The sequence below is a fragment of the Zeus faber genome (genome assembly GCF_960531495.2).
Source record: "Zeus faber genome assembly, chromosome: 13".
NCBI lineage: Eukaryota > Metazoa > Chordata > Actinopteri > Zeiformes > Zeidae > Zeus > Zeus faber.
In genome coordinates this window covers 17,807,732-17,823,210 of record NC_137198.1, presented here as the reverse complement: position 1 = coordinate 17,823,210, position 15,479 = coordinate 17,807,732, and the positions used below count along the sequence as shown (strand labels likewise).

The window sequence follows — 15,479 nt, the reverse complement described above, 5'->3', positions numbered from 1 at the left end:
TGCCTTAGCATTGCTAAAGCAGTGTTGCTGGCCATGTGCAACCTTTCATGGCCAGAGTCAAATGAATACATGTAGCAGGTAAAAAGCACCCGGCATCTCAACCCGATTCCACAAACATCCCAGTCACTGCAGTTTATTCTCAGGACCTATACTCTAATGTCCAGGTCACAGATATTCACAGTTCACAGAAATTTCAGGAACTGCATGATGCTTTTGAGTCGGCATCGATCAAAATCTCCCAACACCTAGTTGAATCTATGATACAAACAATAAGAACCGTTGAGAAAAAAAGGTGCGTAGGACTCCTAAAAAAGAGTCCTACGCAATAGTAGATAGGTGACCACTGAGTGTATTCTAATTCTGGGTCATTTTTGGCAGAGCGGTGACATTTATGTGACCTGCAGCCCACTAATAACCAAGAGTGGTGTCAATTGTTTGGCTGGCACCTACGGCAGAGCCAGGTAGCTGTTATTCTTACAGCCAGATATGATTACAGGCTGTTTGGCTTTTCTTTGCCTTTGTAAGCATGTTTTCCATTCAAACCTGTCCAAACGGGGCAATCCTAGCAGGCATCCTTGAGAGGAATGGTGTTCATACTTGCCAAAGTCCGTGAGAATGTTTAATGGGGCACCGCCTAAGTCGTACATCTTCCCCTTTCTAGGAGTCGCACAAATAAACACATTATTCCCGCCAAATGACCGCAGTGCTTTTCACCTTAAACGTAGTGTTCGTTTGATTCAGTGTCCTCTTCCAGTGTGCTGTGGAGTGATTAATGCCTTGAAGTTGTATTTAGTTTTTTCTTTCCGCTAACGGTTCTTTCTTCTCCCGCCCCGCCCACCCTAGAGAAGCGAGTAAAGTCTGGCTCGGATGGTGAAGGGGCTGGCAGCTCCCAGTCGGAGAGCCTGGCGAGCCTGGGCAGTCTGAAGGAAGGAGGTGAGTCACTGTCGCCAGTCATCACACGTCTCTACCTCCCCCTCTCCGTCTTCCTTACCCGCCTACCGCTGTCCCGGCCTTGGGGGAGGGAGCGCAGTCTGACCACGGAATCTGTTCACTCGGTTAAATTGTTTAAAATGAACAGCAGTTGTCATCGTGCACATGTTGCATATTTGACATTTCCAGGACAATCGTGACGATGATGAACATAAGGGGGAAACTTGCTTTGTTCTGGATCCAACGGCAGGAAACAGTGCTTGTTTGGGACGGGATAACGAGGTCTGACTTTTCTCCGGCCTCCTGGCTCCTGTTCCACAGGATGTTGCAAGCGAATAAATTCTAGGATTACACGACAGGATATTTGAGCCGTTTCCCCCTGATCGACCATTTAGCCAGTCGGCCTTAAAGGCCCTATTATCCCCATTATTTGTCCCCAGCCTCAGATAAGATAAGATGAGGAGCGTCATTTAGCCGGTATAACAGTGGCCTTATTGGCGTGCGTGGTGTATGCTACTGTCGGTGAAGCAGGGCTTTATGAGGAAGCGGAGATGGAGATAGCTTGTTTGTTAAATAAATAAAATAAATAAATCCAATTCCGAAAGTGACAGTTTCGCAAAGTGTTTAGCTATCGCCCCAGGCCAAGCGGAGCAAGCCAGAGTAGAATCTCTCTAAATCTCCCCTCGCACTGTTTATGTGCGGTCAGCCCTGGCTATATGACATTTTGGTTCTGGCAGGGCTTTTGGGCGGATAATCTCTAGTGAGAAAATTCAGTACACTGGGTTTGGGGAAACAGAGAGGAGCTTGGCGTTGTCCATTTGGACAAGTGCCCCATCAGGACATTTGGGTGTCAGGTTCCAGATTCCCCGATGCCAGATTCCTGTCAAGTCAAAAGGCGAAATTGTACAGCACGGCAATGGAGGCCAAAAAAAAAATTGCCGAAGTTTGTTCCTTTTGTATTTGGATTGCAGACACGAAAGAGGTGATTTGGCGGCAGGGCTTTAAGCACTTCCAAAGACTGTTTGTGTACCCGTTTTTTTATCTGGCAGAATCGGCGTCAGAGACAATTCAGCTGTGTCACTGAGATGATAACTTCTCTCTCCTCTCTGCTTCCTGTCTGTCACTCTAGTTTCTCTGTGTGCGCTTGTGTGTGTGTGTGTGTTAGCCTCCAAAATACAGATTTACAGATTTATTTTATAGCATTGAGCATGTGGCATTTTAAAGGTCTGAAATCTGATCTTCCCCCTGTCCCCCATTATGATCCCCCTGGAGGCCAAACGCTCCTCTCTGGTACCAACAGACACTCCCTAAAGTCGCAGAGCTCCGAGAAGAGACTGTTACCATCAGTCAACCCTTGAGTTCCCCTTGTCACCGAGTTGGACATATCTGCTTACCAAACAAAAATATGATTGCTTCCTCGCTGAAAAGGGAAATGTGCTAAAGGCCATTGATCCACAGAAGGGAACAGTTTCAGGCCGAGATAGCCATTTTACGGGCCTTTGTCTCTTTAGGAGCCATTCTGTATAGGTGGAAAAGGTCATCTCGGAATAATAGAGGTGGTAGAGGGAGCATAACCAACTTGACTAGCTCTGCTAATGAATAATTAGACTTTTGACCTTCATCACTTTTGACGGATAATGCCACATTCACGACGGTACGCCCTCAGAATTGGGATTATGAACATTGCAGGTATGCATTAAGCAGCGAAACACACACACACACACACACACACACCATTAAACGACTGTAGCCGGTACAGCTATTGGACAACAATCCCATCACGGAACGCTGGTGTCTTGGTGTATGAGTGAGTCGGGGGGTTACTGCAAGCCTACTTCATCAGGGAGTGACAGTCCACAGATGGCCGTGTTGATAAGACATTAGCATATTAATAATGAAAACTGGACTATAATGAGTGTAATAATGGCCTCTGTGTGTTTACTGTTTCCTCGGTGTGCGGTTACCCTAAGGGTCCAGCAAATGATTAAATGGGACCTGCAGTATTTATCCTCATAATTATTCCATTGTTTCATATCTGCCGCCAATGAATGCAACCGTGCGACTCAGCGATTAACCATTCAGACACGTGTTGACTGAGCGTTATCCGTTTTCCGGGGAATCGAATAGATTTTGGTGTTTTCAACGTGCTCCTTTGTGTTGCAGAAGTGGCAACAGGGAAACTCCTGGACTTGGCAGAAGGGGCAAATGTAGCGCTGGCCCACTCAGGAACAATAGAGTCTGAACCAGAGGCTATCCCGCCGCATAACCACGCAACGGAGAACAACAATACTGTATGGGTAAGACCAGAGTTAGGTCGGCCGGTAAAAGAAGCAGTTAGAATTTGCGGTTTTTCTTGATAAGTTGAGAAATAGTTGCCCAACTCTGGGTAAAAGAGGAACAATGCTGAACGGGCCCCAAGTTGCTGGGAATGTGACGTTGTTGTAGTCAAGTCAAATTTTCTTTAATAATGGTGCTGTTGGGTTGTGGTAAATTGAACTGCATTGACCGATGACCAGTGCACGTCTAATTCCTAAGTGTTAATGGCATGGTCGTAGGAATGTGTGTGTGTGTGTGTGTGTGTGTGGGTGTGTGTGTGTGGGTGTGTGTGTGTGTGTGTGTGTGTGTGTGTGTGTGTGCGTGTGCGAGTGCGTGTGTCATAGAACCATACATTAAACTGAATAAGCACTGTTTACTTCACTATGGCTTCGGCCTCGGAAGCCTAATTTCTATATCTGTGTGGTTGTGTTTTGTTTGGCAGGAGCTAGAGGACGGTCTGGATGAAGCTTTCTCAAGGTGAGGAGGAGGTTTCCGCCGACACACACACACACACACACACACACACACACACACACACACACACACACACACACACACACACACACACACACACACACACACACACACACTCATTCACTCTGTAATTTCATTGAAGCTTTCTGTTTGTTTGTTTGTTTTTTCAAAGAACAAAGGCACAAATGCATTTTTATTTCCTGAGGCGGCGGATGAATAATGCTGCGGATCTGTAAGAGAATTGACGCAGGGGGGGGGATCACAACTATGCCTCTCACAGTAGAGGTCAATCTTAAAACCTCCATAATTCTGTGCCAAATTCCACTCAGAGGCTGAACCAACACTGCTGTTTGTGTCGGAGAGGAAGCCAGATCTGCCTTCCCACGGCTGCAGATGCCACTGCGTTAACTGCTTATTTGTCATCTTCTGCCATCAATCGGTTAACCTGTCGTTAGCACCTTCTCGCCACAGAGCTGCGTTTCATTCCCTCTCGGCTAACCCCCCCCTGCCGCGCTAAATTGGGGGGGAGGGGGGGAGGGGGGAGGGGGGGGTACGGACTCTGTAATCAAGCGCTTAGGAGACCGTTTTGGCCCTGTTATCAGATGCTTTCTTGTCTGCACACACTGTAATTACAACCCAACGCCACTAATCCCCTCACTCTGTGATTAACTGGGAGGCTTCCGGCGCAAGCAGAAAAGTGGCAAGATGTAGATTCCTGCAACTGATTTTTATTTGTTGTGTATATTTAGGATAGGAATTTCTCGGTCCTTGTCCATAGAGAGATGCCGTCCTCAGACTCATGGTTGGATTCACAGCTCGGCTGTTTCAAAAGTGTCAAATTCCCAGTTGGAGCATTGACGGCTTCATTGTGGAGGACGATGGCGTGTGAAGGTGTTCGAGCGTCTTCATTGTCTACGATTCACAAACCTTTTGTGCCAGGACAGCAATTCTCTATTATGTATTTTATTTGTCTTTTTGGGTATCATCATCACAACCACACTTATCAAATGTTTAAAGCATCTACATACATTTGGGAACAAACTCTCAAAGCAATTAATTAAAGACAGGGTTCCAGGCGGGGGCTGCAGAGCCCAGGCGAAATCTTGATTTTGTTTCTGACATTTAGACTCAAACAGCTTTCATATGAATCTTGTTTCATTGTCTGGGGCCATCTCTGGCTGTGCTCATGTTTTAGAGAGACCGAGAGAGAGGGAGGGAGGGTCGGACTTTAACTTAACTCCTAATTAAATCTTGGCAAAGTAGTCGATGTATAAAAGGCAGTTTTTATTGGCACCAATGCCCTTTAATCCTCCAAATATTAAAAAAGGCAGATGAGGATTGCATAACCAATGAGCCCAACAAAGACATGGGTTTTTCTTTCTTGGCAATTAGCAGAGCAAGAACTAAGGATTAATAGAATGACAGAGATTCATAGTATACTTCAAGTTAATTTCCTTACTTTTATTGACATGCACAATACAACTTTTTTTTTCATATGTAACTATATGGTTGTGTTTCTATATGGTCAACAACTCCAGGAACAATTGGTCAGTCAAGCCTTGTTGCTCCATGTGCTCGTCAATGAATGAAATGTCAGTTCTGATGCTCATCATAAAGAGTATATTTCTCTGTTAGACTGCAGCTCCCCCTGTTGGTCATAAATCGGTACTGCACTTTTTTGCTAAGTGCCCAGCGGCACCAAGCATTGCAACAGAAGAATCAGCAAATAGATGGAGGTTAATTAGTGCTCCTTATTCAATCAAAATGCTTGGCCAGTGAGGTTATGTAGTGAAGTTTTGAGAGCCTGGAACTATTCGAATTAGGGATGCGCACCGACTTTGTCCGGACTTTGTAGCGCAGCGGTCACCTGATTGTGTTATCGTTACTTTCTTGCCTGACCTCTGATGTTTCCTTTGCATCCCCAGCCGCAGTCTGGATAGCTTTGAATCCTACTCAGGTAACAATGTCATTCAGCAGATGTAGAGATCTTCACCCCATCTCCCTCAATCACCAAACCATTCATTCCCCTGTGGGGTGAAAGAAAAATGGCAAAGATTTGCGGCCTGCCCAAATGTTTGCCGTCGTTGCATTGTCGTTGAATCAAAGCAGTAAAGATTCACTTTGGAGCCAACGTCATTGTTTGGTAATTGCATTAACATAGCCTACTCCACCGTTTAATCCATCACTGTGTTTGACAATGCAAGGCTCTTTGCCACACGACGCGTATGAATTCCTCCACCCTGTCAGTGTTCTCATGAAAAAATAATGTTTTGTCTCTCCGCCTCGTGGCCATCAGGCTTGCATTCTCGGTTGCTGCCACCTCACTGAATTAGTGATTTTCATGGTGAGCCAAAGGTGTGTGTGTGTGTGTGTGTGTGTGTGTGTGTGTGTGTGTGTGTGTGTGTGTGTGTGTGTGTGTGTGTGTGTGTGTGTGTGTGTGTGTGTGTGTGTGTGTGTGTGTGTGGAGGTGGTCTTCGTATTTGTCAAGTCTACTTTCAGTGTGTTCGTCAGGGGCCGTCACCTCGGGAAGTTTAGTTTTGCCCTCGTCATCGTGGCTCCGCTGTCCTTGTCCGTGTCATCTCTCTATCTCCCTCCGCACATGCATAATTAGGATCAAGTCAACAGACGTCACCCACGCCACTTCTCCCTTTGCATCTCCTCCGGGTTCAGCCGGTCCCGCGTTCACCCACCGCTGCGTTTTTTTTTCCCCTCCCTCCCGTCAGCGTGAACTGACCCGTGCACCTCCTTGTTGTCTCCTCTGTCTCTCTCCCCAGACTCGCTGAGTCTCGCACTAACCCCCAGGTCCTGGACATTGGGGTAAATCCTCAGGACTTGAACACTGAAGAGTGCCTATCCCCAGGCAAATGGGACCAAGCTGACGGCGACCTCACCGAACAAAAGGACGCTCTCAGCTTCTGAGCTGGAGGCGGTGCCGCCGAGAAAAAATGGGGTTGGAGGTGTGTGTGTGGGGGGGGAACTGGAGGAGACATGGTTATCAACTGGAGACGCTATAAAATGGAACGCTGTCGACATCGAAAGGGTGTCCCACCTCCCAGTGCCAAGTCGTCTCGGAGGCATCATCTAGTGGCCGTGGGTGGTAAAGCATCCACGCCGGGCAGAGGAGGGTGACATGAACCGTCGGCTCAAAGAACAGACCAAAGCAATACAATTTATCCTTTTTTTATATGAAAAACATTTAAGATGCAGTCACTCGGTGTTTGTTACAGTCAGTGTATTAGTTACTCTGTTTGTTTACCCACTTTGTTATGATGTTTATTCAAAGTGTGTGTGTGTGTGTGTGTGTGTGTGTGTGTGTGTGTGTGTGTGTGTGTGTGTGTGTGTGTGTGTGTGTGTGTGTGTGTGTGTGTGTGTGTGTGTGTGTGAGAGAGAGAGAGTGAAGCATGGGGAGGAGCTATGCTGAGGGGTGAGTGGCGCAGTCTATTGAGTGATGGTAAAGTCAAAGAAGGTGTCACATGTTCTATGTTGTTTGTGTAGAGATGGAGAATTGTAACTGGATAAGAGGGACAAACCTATTGGTTGAAATAGCTGTAAGGATTAAAAAAAACATTAGTTTTATAGTTAGTTTAATTACCATTTGTTTTGCATTTCATGATAGACTGTTCGGGGCAACAAAAGGCTTTAAAAGCGCGTGTGTGTGTGTGTGTGTGTGTGTGTGTGAGCATGTTTCGGTTTAGCGATGTGTGAGATATTAATGAAGACAAAAAGACAATCTTATTTGTTTGTGTTTTTGTTTTTACTTTTGCAAAATGTATTTTTGCACTCCACCATCATCCCTCTCTAAAGCACATAACTCATGTGGAGGAATTTACCTTCAATAACCTTCAGGCTCATTATTATGTAGGCTTCGTACAATGTACTGTATGTTAAATTATATGGTCGCAGCGATTTTGCTAATTTTCTTTTCTCTGCTGGGGATTTATCCTAGTATTATATTTTGTTACTGTTTGGAAATAATTTAATTGATTTATTTACACAAACCTTAATAAAACTATAATTCTGTGGTCATTCTGCTTTGTTTATCAGTGAAAATGAAAACTAGCATATGCATTGCACTTTTTGAAATTCGAACATATCAACAGGAAACATTTGGAAATGCTTTTGTGATATTTAGCCTGCAGGACAAATCATTTTTGACCGATATGGCTGTGGAGACAATGCAGGGAGGCATACACAGACTGTTTTTCATGCACTGGTGAAAAACATGAACCAAATAGAAAATAGTGAAGGTAGATGTTTGTTTTTTCAGTTGAAGGGGCAAAGCCACGAAAAATGCCAAGACCATCAGGACTTCTCCACAAACAAACATATGGTTAGCATGTCATAGACGTCATACTTTTAGTGGGTTAAGTTTGTTATATAACATCATCTGGGCGGTCAATATTTTTGATATTCGCCATAAATCTCAAAGTGTAATGGTGCCGGATGGGTTTTCCATCACGGCTCACAAGTTAACCATCAGCCTTCTGGGCGTCAAGGTAGAAGCCAGGACAGATCTTAATCAGTTTGAGTTTATTGGTGTCCTCTGGCTTCCACTCCAACATATAACTGCAAAGAGAGGCCCTGTGGCCCTCGCCTTCATGGAGCCCCAGGCAAGCTCCAGACCAGGAGCCCTTCTATGTTCCCCATTCACCCCCCTGAGACGTGTCTGTCACAGCCCATCGTGCTAGAAACCTCAGTGTCATCAACCCTGCATTCCCTCACACACAAATTAATAATCATTTGGAAGTTATTGACGATCATGATGAAAGCCAGATGTAGCAAACATATTTTGCTTCTTCGTGCTCAAATACTGGTCTAATACTAGTTAAAATATTAAGAATAGGCTCAAATAAATGTAAACACGAGAGGGCACACTTACAAACACCTCCACATAATTAACCAATATGTAGAGCAATAATGAAACAGCAAATAAACAATGCACATAATATAGGTATAAAATAAACACAAGTGATTGGACGCTATAAATTCAAAGCATTAAGGAAATGCTGCAGGCTGTATGTGACCCCCTGCAGGGTCCCCAGGGTTTGCAGCTTCGGCCTGTCCAAGATGCAGTATTTCATGAATGCACGTAGGAGAAGATGGAGAGGATGCCTAATGCAAGCATACATGCAATATATACATACATGTATAAATGCAATATATACATACATGCATACATGCAATATATACATACGTGCATACATGAAATATATACATACATGCAGACATGAAGTATATACATGCCTGCATACAATATATACATAGGTGCATACCTGCAACATATATATACATGCATACATACAATATATACATACATACTGTTGGGATACTAACGGCGGATCCCTCCCAGGTTGCTTGATGTGTGGAGCTTCTTCAATAAGACGGAGACGGGTGTGAGGCAAAATGGATCCCTTTATTGGTGCTACTGCCGATATATCTTCAGGGTCAGTTCGCAAAGTCTTGACGGCGACGAGACCAAAGATAAGACCATGACGACAAAGACGACAACCCTTATAAAGTCTCCCCTAAGCAAGTCGTCACAAAAGGATATATGGATCACAAAGAACTATGTACGTGCAAAAGAGCATGAGCATCATGCACGCAACAGGAAAAGTACTGGAAACAATATGTGTGCGACTGGTCACAAAGAACTGTTTTCCAACCAGAGGTGCCATTTTACAACAAGCGCCATATCACTTCCAACACTCCCCCTTTTGACCTCATCAAACATGAGGTCATTCTAAAACAGTTAACAAAAAGTATTAATCAAGGGGAAGGAGGTAACAAACAATAAACAATTCATGACAGTGCATGGCACCAGGAGTGATTGGCAGGGAAAACTGCATTTGTCTTAGCGGGAAAACCTGCCAACATCCGTATTATTGAACGTGCGGATGGCATTCACTCACCACCTGGACCATTTACAATAAAAGAGCAAACAAAAAGTACAGAGTAAACAAAAAGTACAGAGTAATTTCTTAGGAGCAATGTCTTCCTGGGTGTGATACTGGATCTCGCAGCTTTTTAGCTCTTAACCTCATGCGAGGTGTGCTTACTCAGCTGTTTTGATCTTTCTCTCTTGGACCCTGGTCAACGCATGGGTTAATCAAAAAATACACTTAGACAGTTAACAGGGAACTCTTAGTTGACACAGAAGACGAGCGGTGTCACGACATTGAGGACCAGGCCCGCCACGAAGACGGGAACGTAGATGACCAGCTCCGGGGACTGCATCAGGTGGTCGTATCGAAAGAGCAGTTTGCCGCCATGGCGCCTTATCACACTTTTGGCCCCGTTCCAACTCAGCCCTGTCTAGGCGAATGCATAGCCCCAGGAGGGACACCACCAGGTGTTGCCTTTCTCGTCCAACCGGACAGAGTGGGTGTAAGTCTGGACCACTCGGAACGGTCCGGTCCACCTGTCCTCCGTCCACTTCTTTTTCACCGCTTTCAACCAGACCCAGTCGGAGACTCTTACAGCCTTACCCGACGGTGGGTTGATTCGCTCTCCAGTGTGGTTCTGTATCTTTGAGGAGAGAGAGGCTTCCAGAACAGTTAGGATACCATTGTACGATGCGTGATCCACGCGGGTGAGATCCAGGGGCGTCCCCCTTAGATCCACCGTGGCCGGACTCTCGAACCTCCTTCCTGTGCATATTTCAAATGGGGAGAAACCTGTGCCGCTGTCAGTGGATGCCCTTATTGACATGAGAGCTATCGGAAAGGGCTTCTACCCAAGTTAGCTTTGAGTCCGCGCAAATCCTAGCCAATTTGGCCTTACTTGTTCTATTTGCCCTTTCTACCTGCTCATCTAGGGGTCGGCTTAGGAACAAGAAGAATATATAGGAGGTAGGAGACAGTTTATGAATGAATGAAGGAATCAGAATTTCTTTGACTTTAGACAATTTAAGGTTGTTCAGAGAGGAGGGAGAGGATCCATATGATCCGCCATATTTACGCCGTCCGCCGTGTATGTGATGTGTGGTTGGAGTCGTGTTTATTCCAATTTTGTTTGTCGCAGACTAGTCATGGTAAATGCTTTGGATGAGATGAACGACGTCACGCTATGTGTTGTTCGGACCGTTAATGGGTGGCACATAACCATGTGGTCTGTTTTCGTTAATGCTTTTGCTACTGCGGCGGCCAATCGTGTGCGTGGCGGTTGGCCTTTTTCTACTGAGTCCAGGTTGGAGCTGTGATACATCCGGACTAGTCTATCTCCCCCTTTTTTCTGAAAAAGGGCAGCATTTGCCACTCCCCCTTTTTCAGAAACATCCAAATAAAACGGGAGTGTGTAGTCTGAGACGGCGAGGGCGAGCGAGTGTTAGGAAAATCTCACTATTAAATGTGGTGTTAAAGTATTAGATTACACCCCAGGTCTGTTCCAAACTTGTTGAAAAATACTCGAGAAACATTGAATTTGAATGTTAGGAATAACTTGATGTTAAATGTGGTTGCGAGTAATCAAATAGGGCGTACCACTGCAGTTGGTTCTAAATTTGCAATGAAAGTGTCATGGTAAACAAGATCTCGGGTCGTTTAGGGTGATGCTGTGTGGGTCTTTCGGTGGGACGAAGGGTCGAACGGACTGCAACCAGGGTTTCCATTTGATGTACATGGAAAGTATTCCCCCTTTTTTCAAGCGTCTCTGGGCATACTCTGCCCCATTCAGGACCTTCCCATCCGGGAAGTTGACTCTGGTGCCAGATGGAAGACACGTCACTTCCGCCCGTGTCCACTATGAATGGTAACTGCGTGGATTCTACGGTCATTGGGAGTAGGGGCTCTGCCAGTCCCTCCTCCGGGGGGCTTGGTGTGGCGGTGGTCCCTGCTGTGCCGCAGGGGGTGATCCTCTGTGGTCTGGGGCTTGTCTGACGGGGGTCCACAAGGCTGCAGCATTTTCTCCATCAGGTTGAAGCGGACGCGTGCCTTGCTCTCGTTCTCCACCACAGAGAAGTGGTTGAGCAGATTGAAACGTCCCATGTAGGAGCAGAGGAGTCTCTGTGCTGGTTGACCAGCCACTCCCACTTGCTGGTGTCAGCATGGCCCGTCCCGATGTACTTGGACTGGAGGTGCTCCAGCTGAAAGGGGGAGTGGGACTGCCATGGTACCGGGCAGCTGCGAACCCAATGTCCATTTTCCCCACAGTTGTAACATCCCTGTAGTTTTCTCCCACTTTGTTCTCAAACTGTCTGGGTCCTAGTCCGCTGCATTCTATGACTCCTCCGTCTATTTTAAATAAAGGTGCTTGGACCGCAGGGGCAGGTGGGGCATTTGGTGGGGGGCGCAAGTTGTCAGATGCTTTGGCATACGACGATGTGGTCTCTCGGTGTTTGTGTCATTTATGGGCATCATTACACGCGAGTTGTAAACCGTGACAGATTGCCATTCTTTTTTCCGCAGTCTTTCTTTTTAAGACTTTGTGATCTTTTTTCGCTCGGGCCAAATCATCAACTGCTTGCTTATACACAGTGTAAAGTGCCTCGCACCATGCTTTTATTTCGGTCTTTTTATCATCATCCGGGGGTAATATATTTTTTTCCAGTAACTCATTTTTTAATGATGTCAATTGGAATTTACATCGGCCTTGGAATTGACATCATCCCGGACGAGCCCCCAAAACTGTTGGGATACTAACGGTGGATCCCTCCCAGGTTGGTTGATGTGTGGAGCTTCTTCAATAAGACGGAGACAGGTGTGAGGCAAAATGGATCCCTTTATTGGTGCTACTGCCAAGTTTTGGGGGCTTGTCCGGGATGTGTTGGAGATTCTAGAGAGTGACGGAAAGCCGCCCCGGACTCCTACTGATGCCTACTGATGACTCTGGTCGACCACATCTAAAGGTAAGCACGGGCCTGTTACATCGAATCTGTGCAAATTGAACATGTTCAAATTTAGAGTCGGAAGTAGATAAAGGGTCCGGGAGAAAAAGTAAGAAAAGATTGAAATGGATGTGATGTAAATATAATGTATAGGTGACATAAGTAAAAGGTAAAACGGGGTTCAGGAAACCTAATTTTCTGTAAAAATCCAGCATTGGTTCGGCCAAATATATTTTGACGGAAATATATTACACGAGGGTTAGAGTCCCTCGTGGAGAACTGGGTTCGAGTCCCGGGTAATTGAGAGATCCCTAATTTTCTGTAACGTGGATAAAAAGGTTATGTTTAACAATATGTCTGGAAAAGGAACAGATGTTTTTAAATAAAAGGCAGAATCAAAAAACGGCATAAATGTTTAAATGTAGTTAGTTATTTGTAAATGACTGTGTAATGTTCATGTGTATGTGTCTGTGTAATGTTCGTGTGTATGTGTAAATGATATCCCTTTACTTTCCCTGGATCTCACCCGTGTGGACCACGCATCGTACTATGGTACCCTAACTGTCCTGGTAGCCTCACTCTCCTCACAGATACAGGACCACGCTGGAGAAGCGAATCAACCCACTGTCGGGTAAGGCTGTAAGAGTCTCCGACTGGGTCTGGCTGAAAGCGGTGAAAAGGAAGTGGACGGAGGCCAGGTAGACCGGACCGTTCCGAGTGGTCCAGACAACCACCCACTCTGTATTAACCAATGTGTTGCTTTGCTCGTCCACGATGACTGCATCTAGTTGACCAGGGTTCAAGAGAGAAAGATCTAAACAGCGAAGTCCGCACACCTTGTATGAGGTTAAGAGTTTAAAAGCTGCGAGATCCAGTATCACACCCAGGGAGACATTGTTCCTAAGAAATTACTCTGTACTTTTGTTTGCTCTTTTATTGTAAATGGTCCAGGTGGTGAGTGAATGCCATCCGCACGTTCAGTAATATGAATGTTGGCAGGTTTTCCCGCTAAGACAAATGGGGTTTTCCCTGCCAATCACTCCTGGAGCCATGCATTGTCACTGTATTGTACTTTTTGATAACTGTTTTAGATTGACCTCATGTTTAATGAGGTCAAAAGGGGGATTGTTAGAAATAATATGGAGCTTGTTGAAATAATATGGCGCCTCTGGTTGAAAACAGTTCTTTGTGACCAGTCGCGCACATGTTGTTCCAGTACTTTTCCGCTTGCGTACATGTTGTTCATGTTGTTCTGCAGGTACATTGTTCTTTGTGATCCATATGTCCTTTTGTAACCGCTTGCTTGGATAAGACTATATAAGGATCCAGGGAAGAAGGATCGGGGCTTCCACTGGCCTGGCTCGGACTTGGCTGAGCTCGGCTCCTGGAGCCCAGGCTCAGACTTTGCAAACTGAGCCTGCACTTATATCGGCAGGATCACCAATAAAGGAATCAATTTTACCTCACATCCGTCTCCGTCTTATGTGAAGAAGCTCCACACATCAACCATCCTGGGAGGGATCCGTCGATAGGATCCCAACAGTATTCAATAATCCAGGTTGTCATAATTAGGTAAATGAGACAGGTTTCGGGTGACTGTTAAATTTTACGTAAAAAAGTATGAGACAGTCTGTCATCAAATTATCGATGTCTGGATAAGGAACAGATGCTTTTTTAATAAAAGGCAGAATCAAAAACGGCATAAATGTTTTTCTCCCCCCCCCCTCAACTTGTCCATTACCCTTCTCTCTCTCTCTCTCTCTCTCTCTCTCTCTCTCTCTCTCTCTCTTGCCTTTAGACAGTCAGTACAGGACTGTCATCTGTCTGTCATAGTTATGTGTAAATGACTATGTAATGTTCATGTGTATGTGTCTGTGTAATGTTCGTGTGTATGTGTAAATGATATCCCTTTACTTACCGTGGACCTCACCCGCGTGGATCACGCATTGTACTTTGGTATCCTAACTGTTCTGGTAGTCTCTCTCTCTCCTCAAAGATACAGGACCACGCCGGAGAAGCGAATCAACCCACCGTTGGGTAAGGCTGTAAGAGTCTCCGTCTGGGTCTGGCTGAAAGCGGTGAAAAAGAAGTGGACGGAGGCCAGGGGGACCGGACCGTTCCGATGGTCCAGACGACCACCCACTCTGTATTAACCAATGTGTTGCTTTGCTCATCTAGTTGACCAGGGTTCAAGAGAGAAAGATCAAAACAGTGGAGTCAGCACACCTTGCATGAGGTTAAGAGCTAAAAAGCTGCGAGATCCAGTATCACACCCAGGGAAACATTGCTCCTAAGAAATTACTCTGTACTTTTTGTTACTCTGTATCTTTTGTTTGCTCTTTTATTGTAAATGGTCCAGGTGGTGAGTGAATGCCATCCGCACGTTCAATAATACGGATGTTGGTAGGTTTTCCTGCTGAGACAAATTAGGTTTTCCCTGCCAATCACTCCTGGAGCCATGCTCAGAATTGCTTCACTGTCTTGTATATTGTTTATTGCTTGTTTTAAATGTTATCTGGGAAGAAGTTCCAATGTTTTATATTTTATTTCTCATGTTAGGGTAAGATTCTATTACGTAGGGAAAGTAGGATCCGATGGGTCGACCAATCTGTGTTGGACACTTTTATGTTTTATTTTTACCTTCATCCTCTTTATACTTTTTGTTAACTGTTTGAGATTGTAATGAGGTCAAAAGGGGGATTGTTAGAAATAATATGGCGCCTCTGGTTGGAAATATCCTTTTGTGACCAGTCGCACACATGTTGCTCCTGTACTTTTCCGCTTGCGTTCATTGTTGTTTGCCTCTGGTTGGAGTCAGTTCTTTGTGATCCATATGTCCTTTTGTGACCACTTGCTTAGATTAGACTATATCAGGATCCAGGGAAGAAGGATCGAGGCTTCTGGAGGCTTCCAGGGTTTTCCACGGGCTTGGCTGAGA

The 15,479-nt window shown here is 45.4% G+C and overlaps 1 protein-coding gene across 1 annotated transcript in view; it reads left to right on the top strand.

Annotated features, from left to right (window-relative positions):
* Positions 1 to 7,506, top strand: part of ldlrap1b (low density lipoprotein receptor adaptor protein 1b) — a 39,385-nt gene extending 31,879 nt beyond the window's left edge. Inside the window, exons 6-9 of the mRNA XM_080012614.1 lie at positions 844 to 933; positions 3,094 to 3,227; positions 3,689 to 3,723; positions 6,495 to 7,506. Coding sequence (XP_079868740.1) covers positions 844 to 933; positions 3,094 to 3,227; positions 3,689 to 3,723; positions 6,495 to 6,639 — 404 coding nt within the window. The 3' untranslated portion in view covers positions 6,640 to 7,506. The remainder of the gene's footprint in view (positions 1 to 843; positions 934 to 3,093; positions 3,228 to 3,688; positions 3,724 to 6,494) is intronic.
* The last annotated feature ends 7,973 nt before the right edge of the window (positions 7,507 to 15,479 follow it).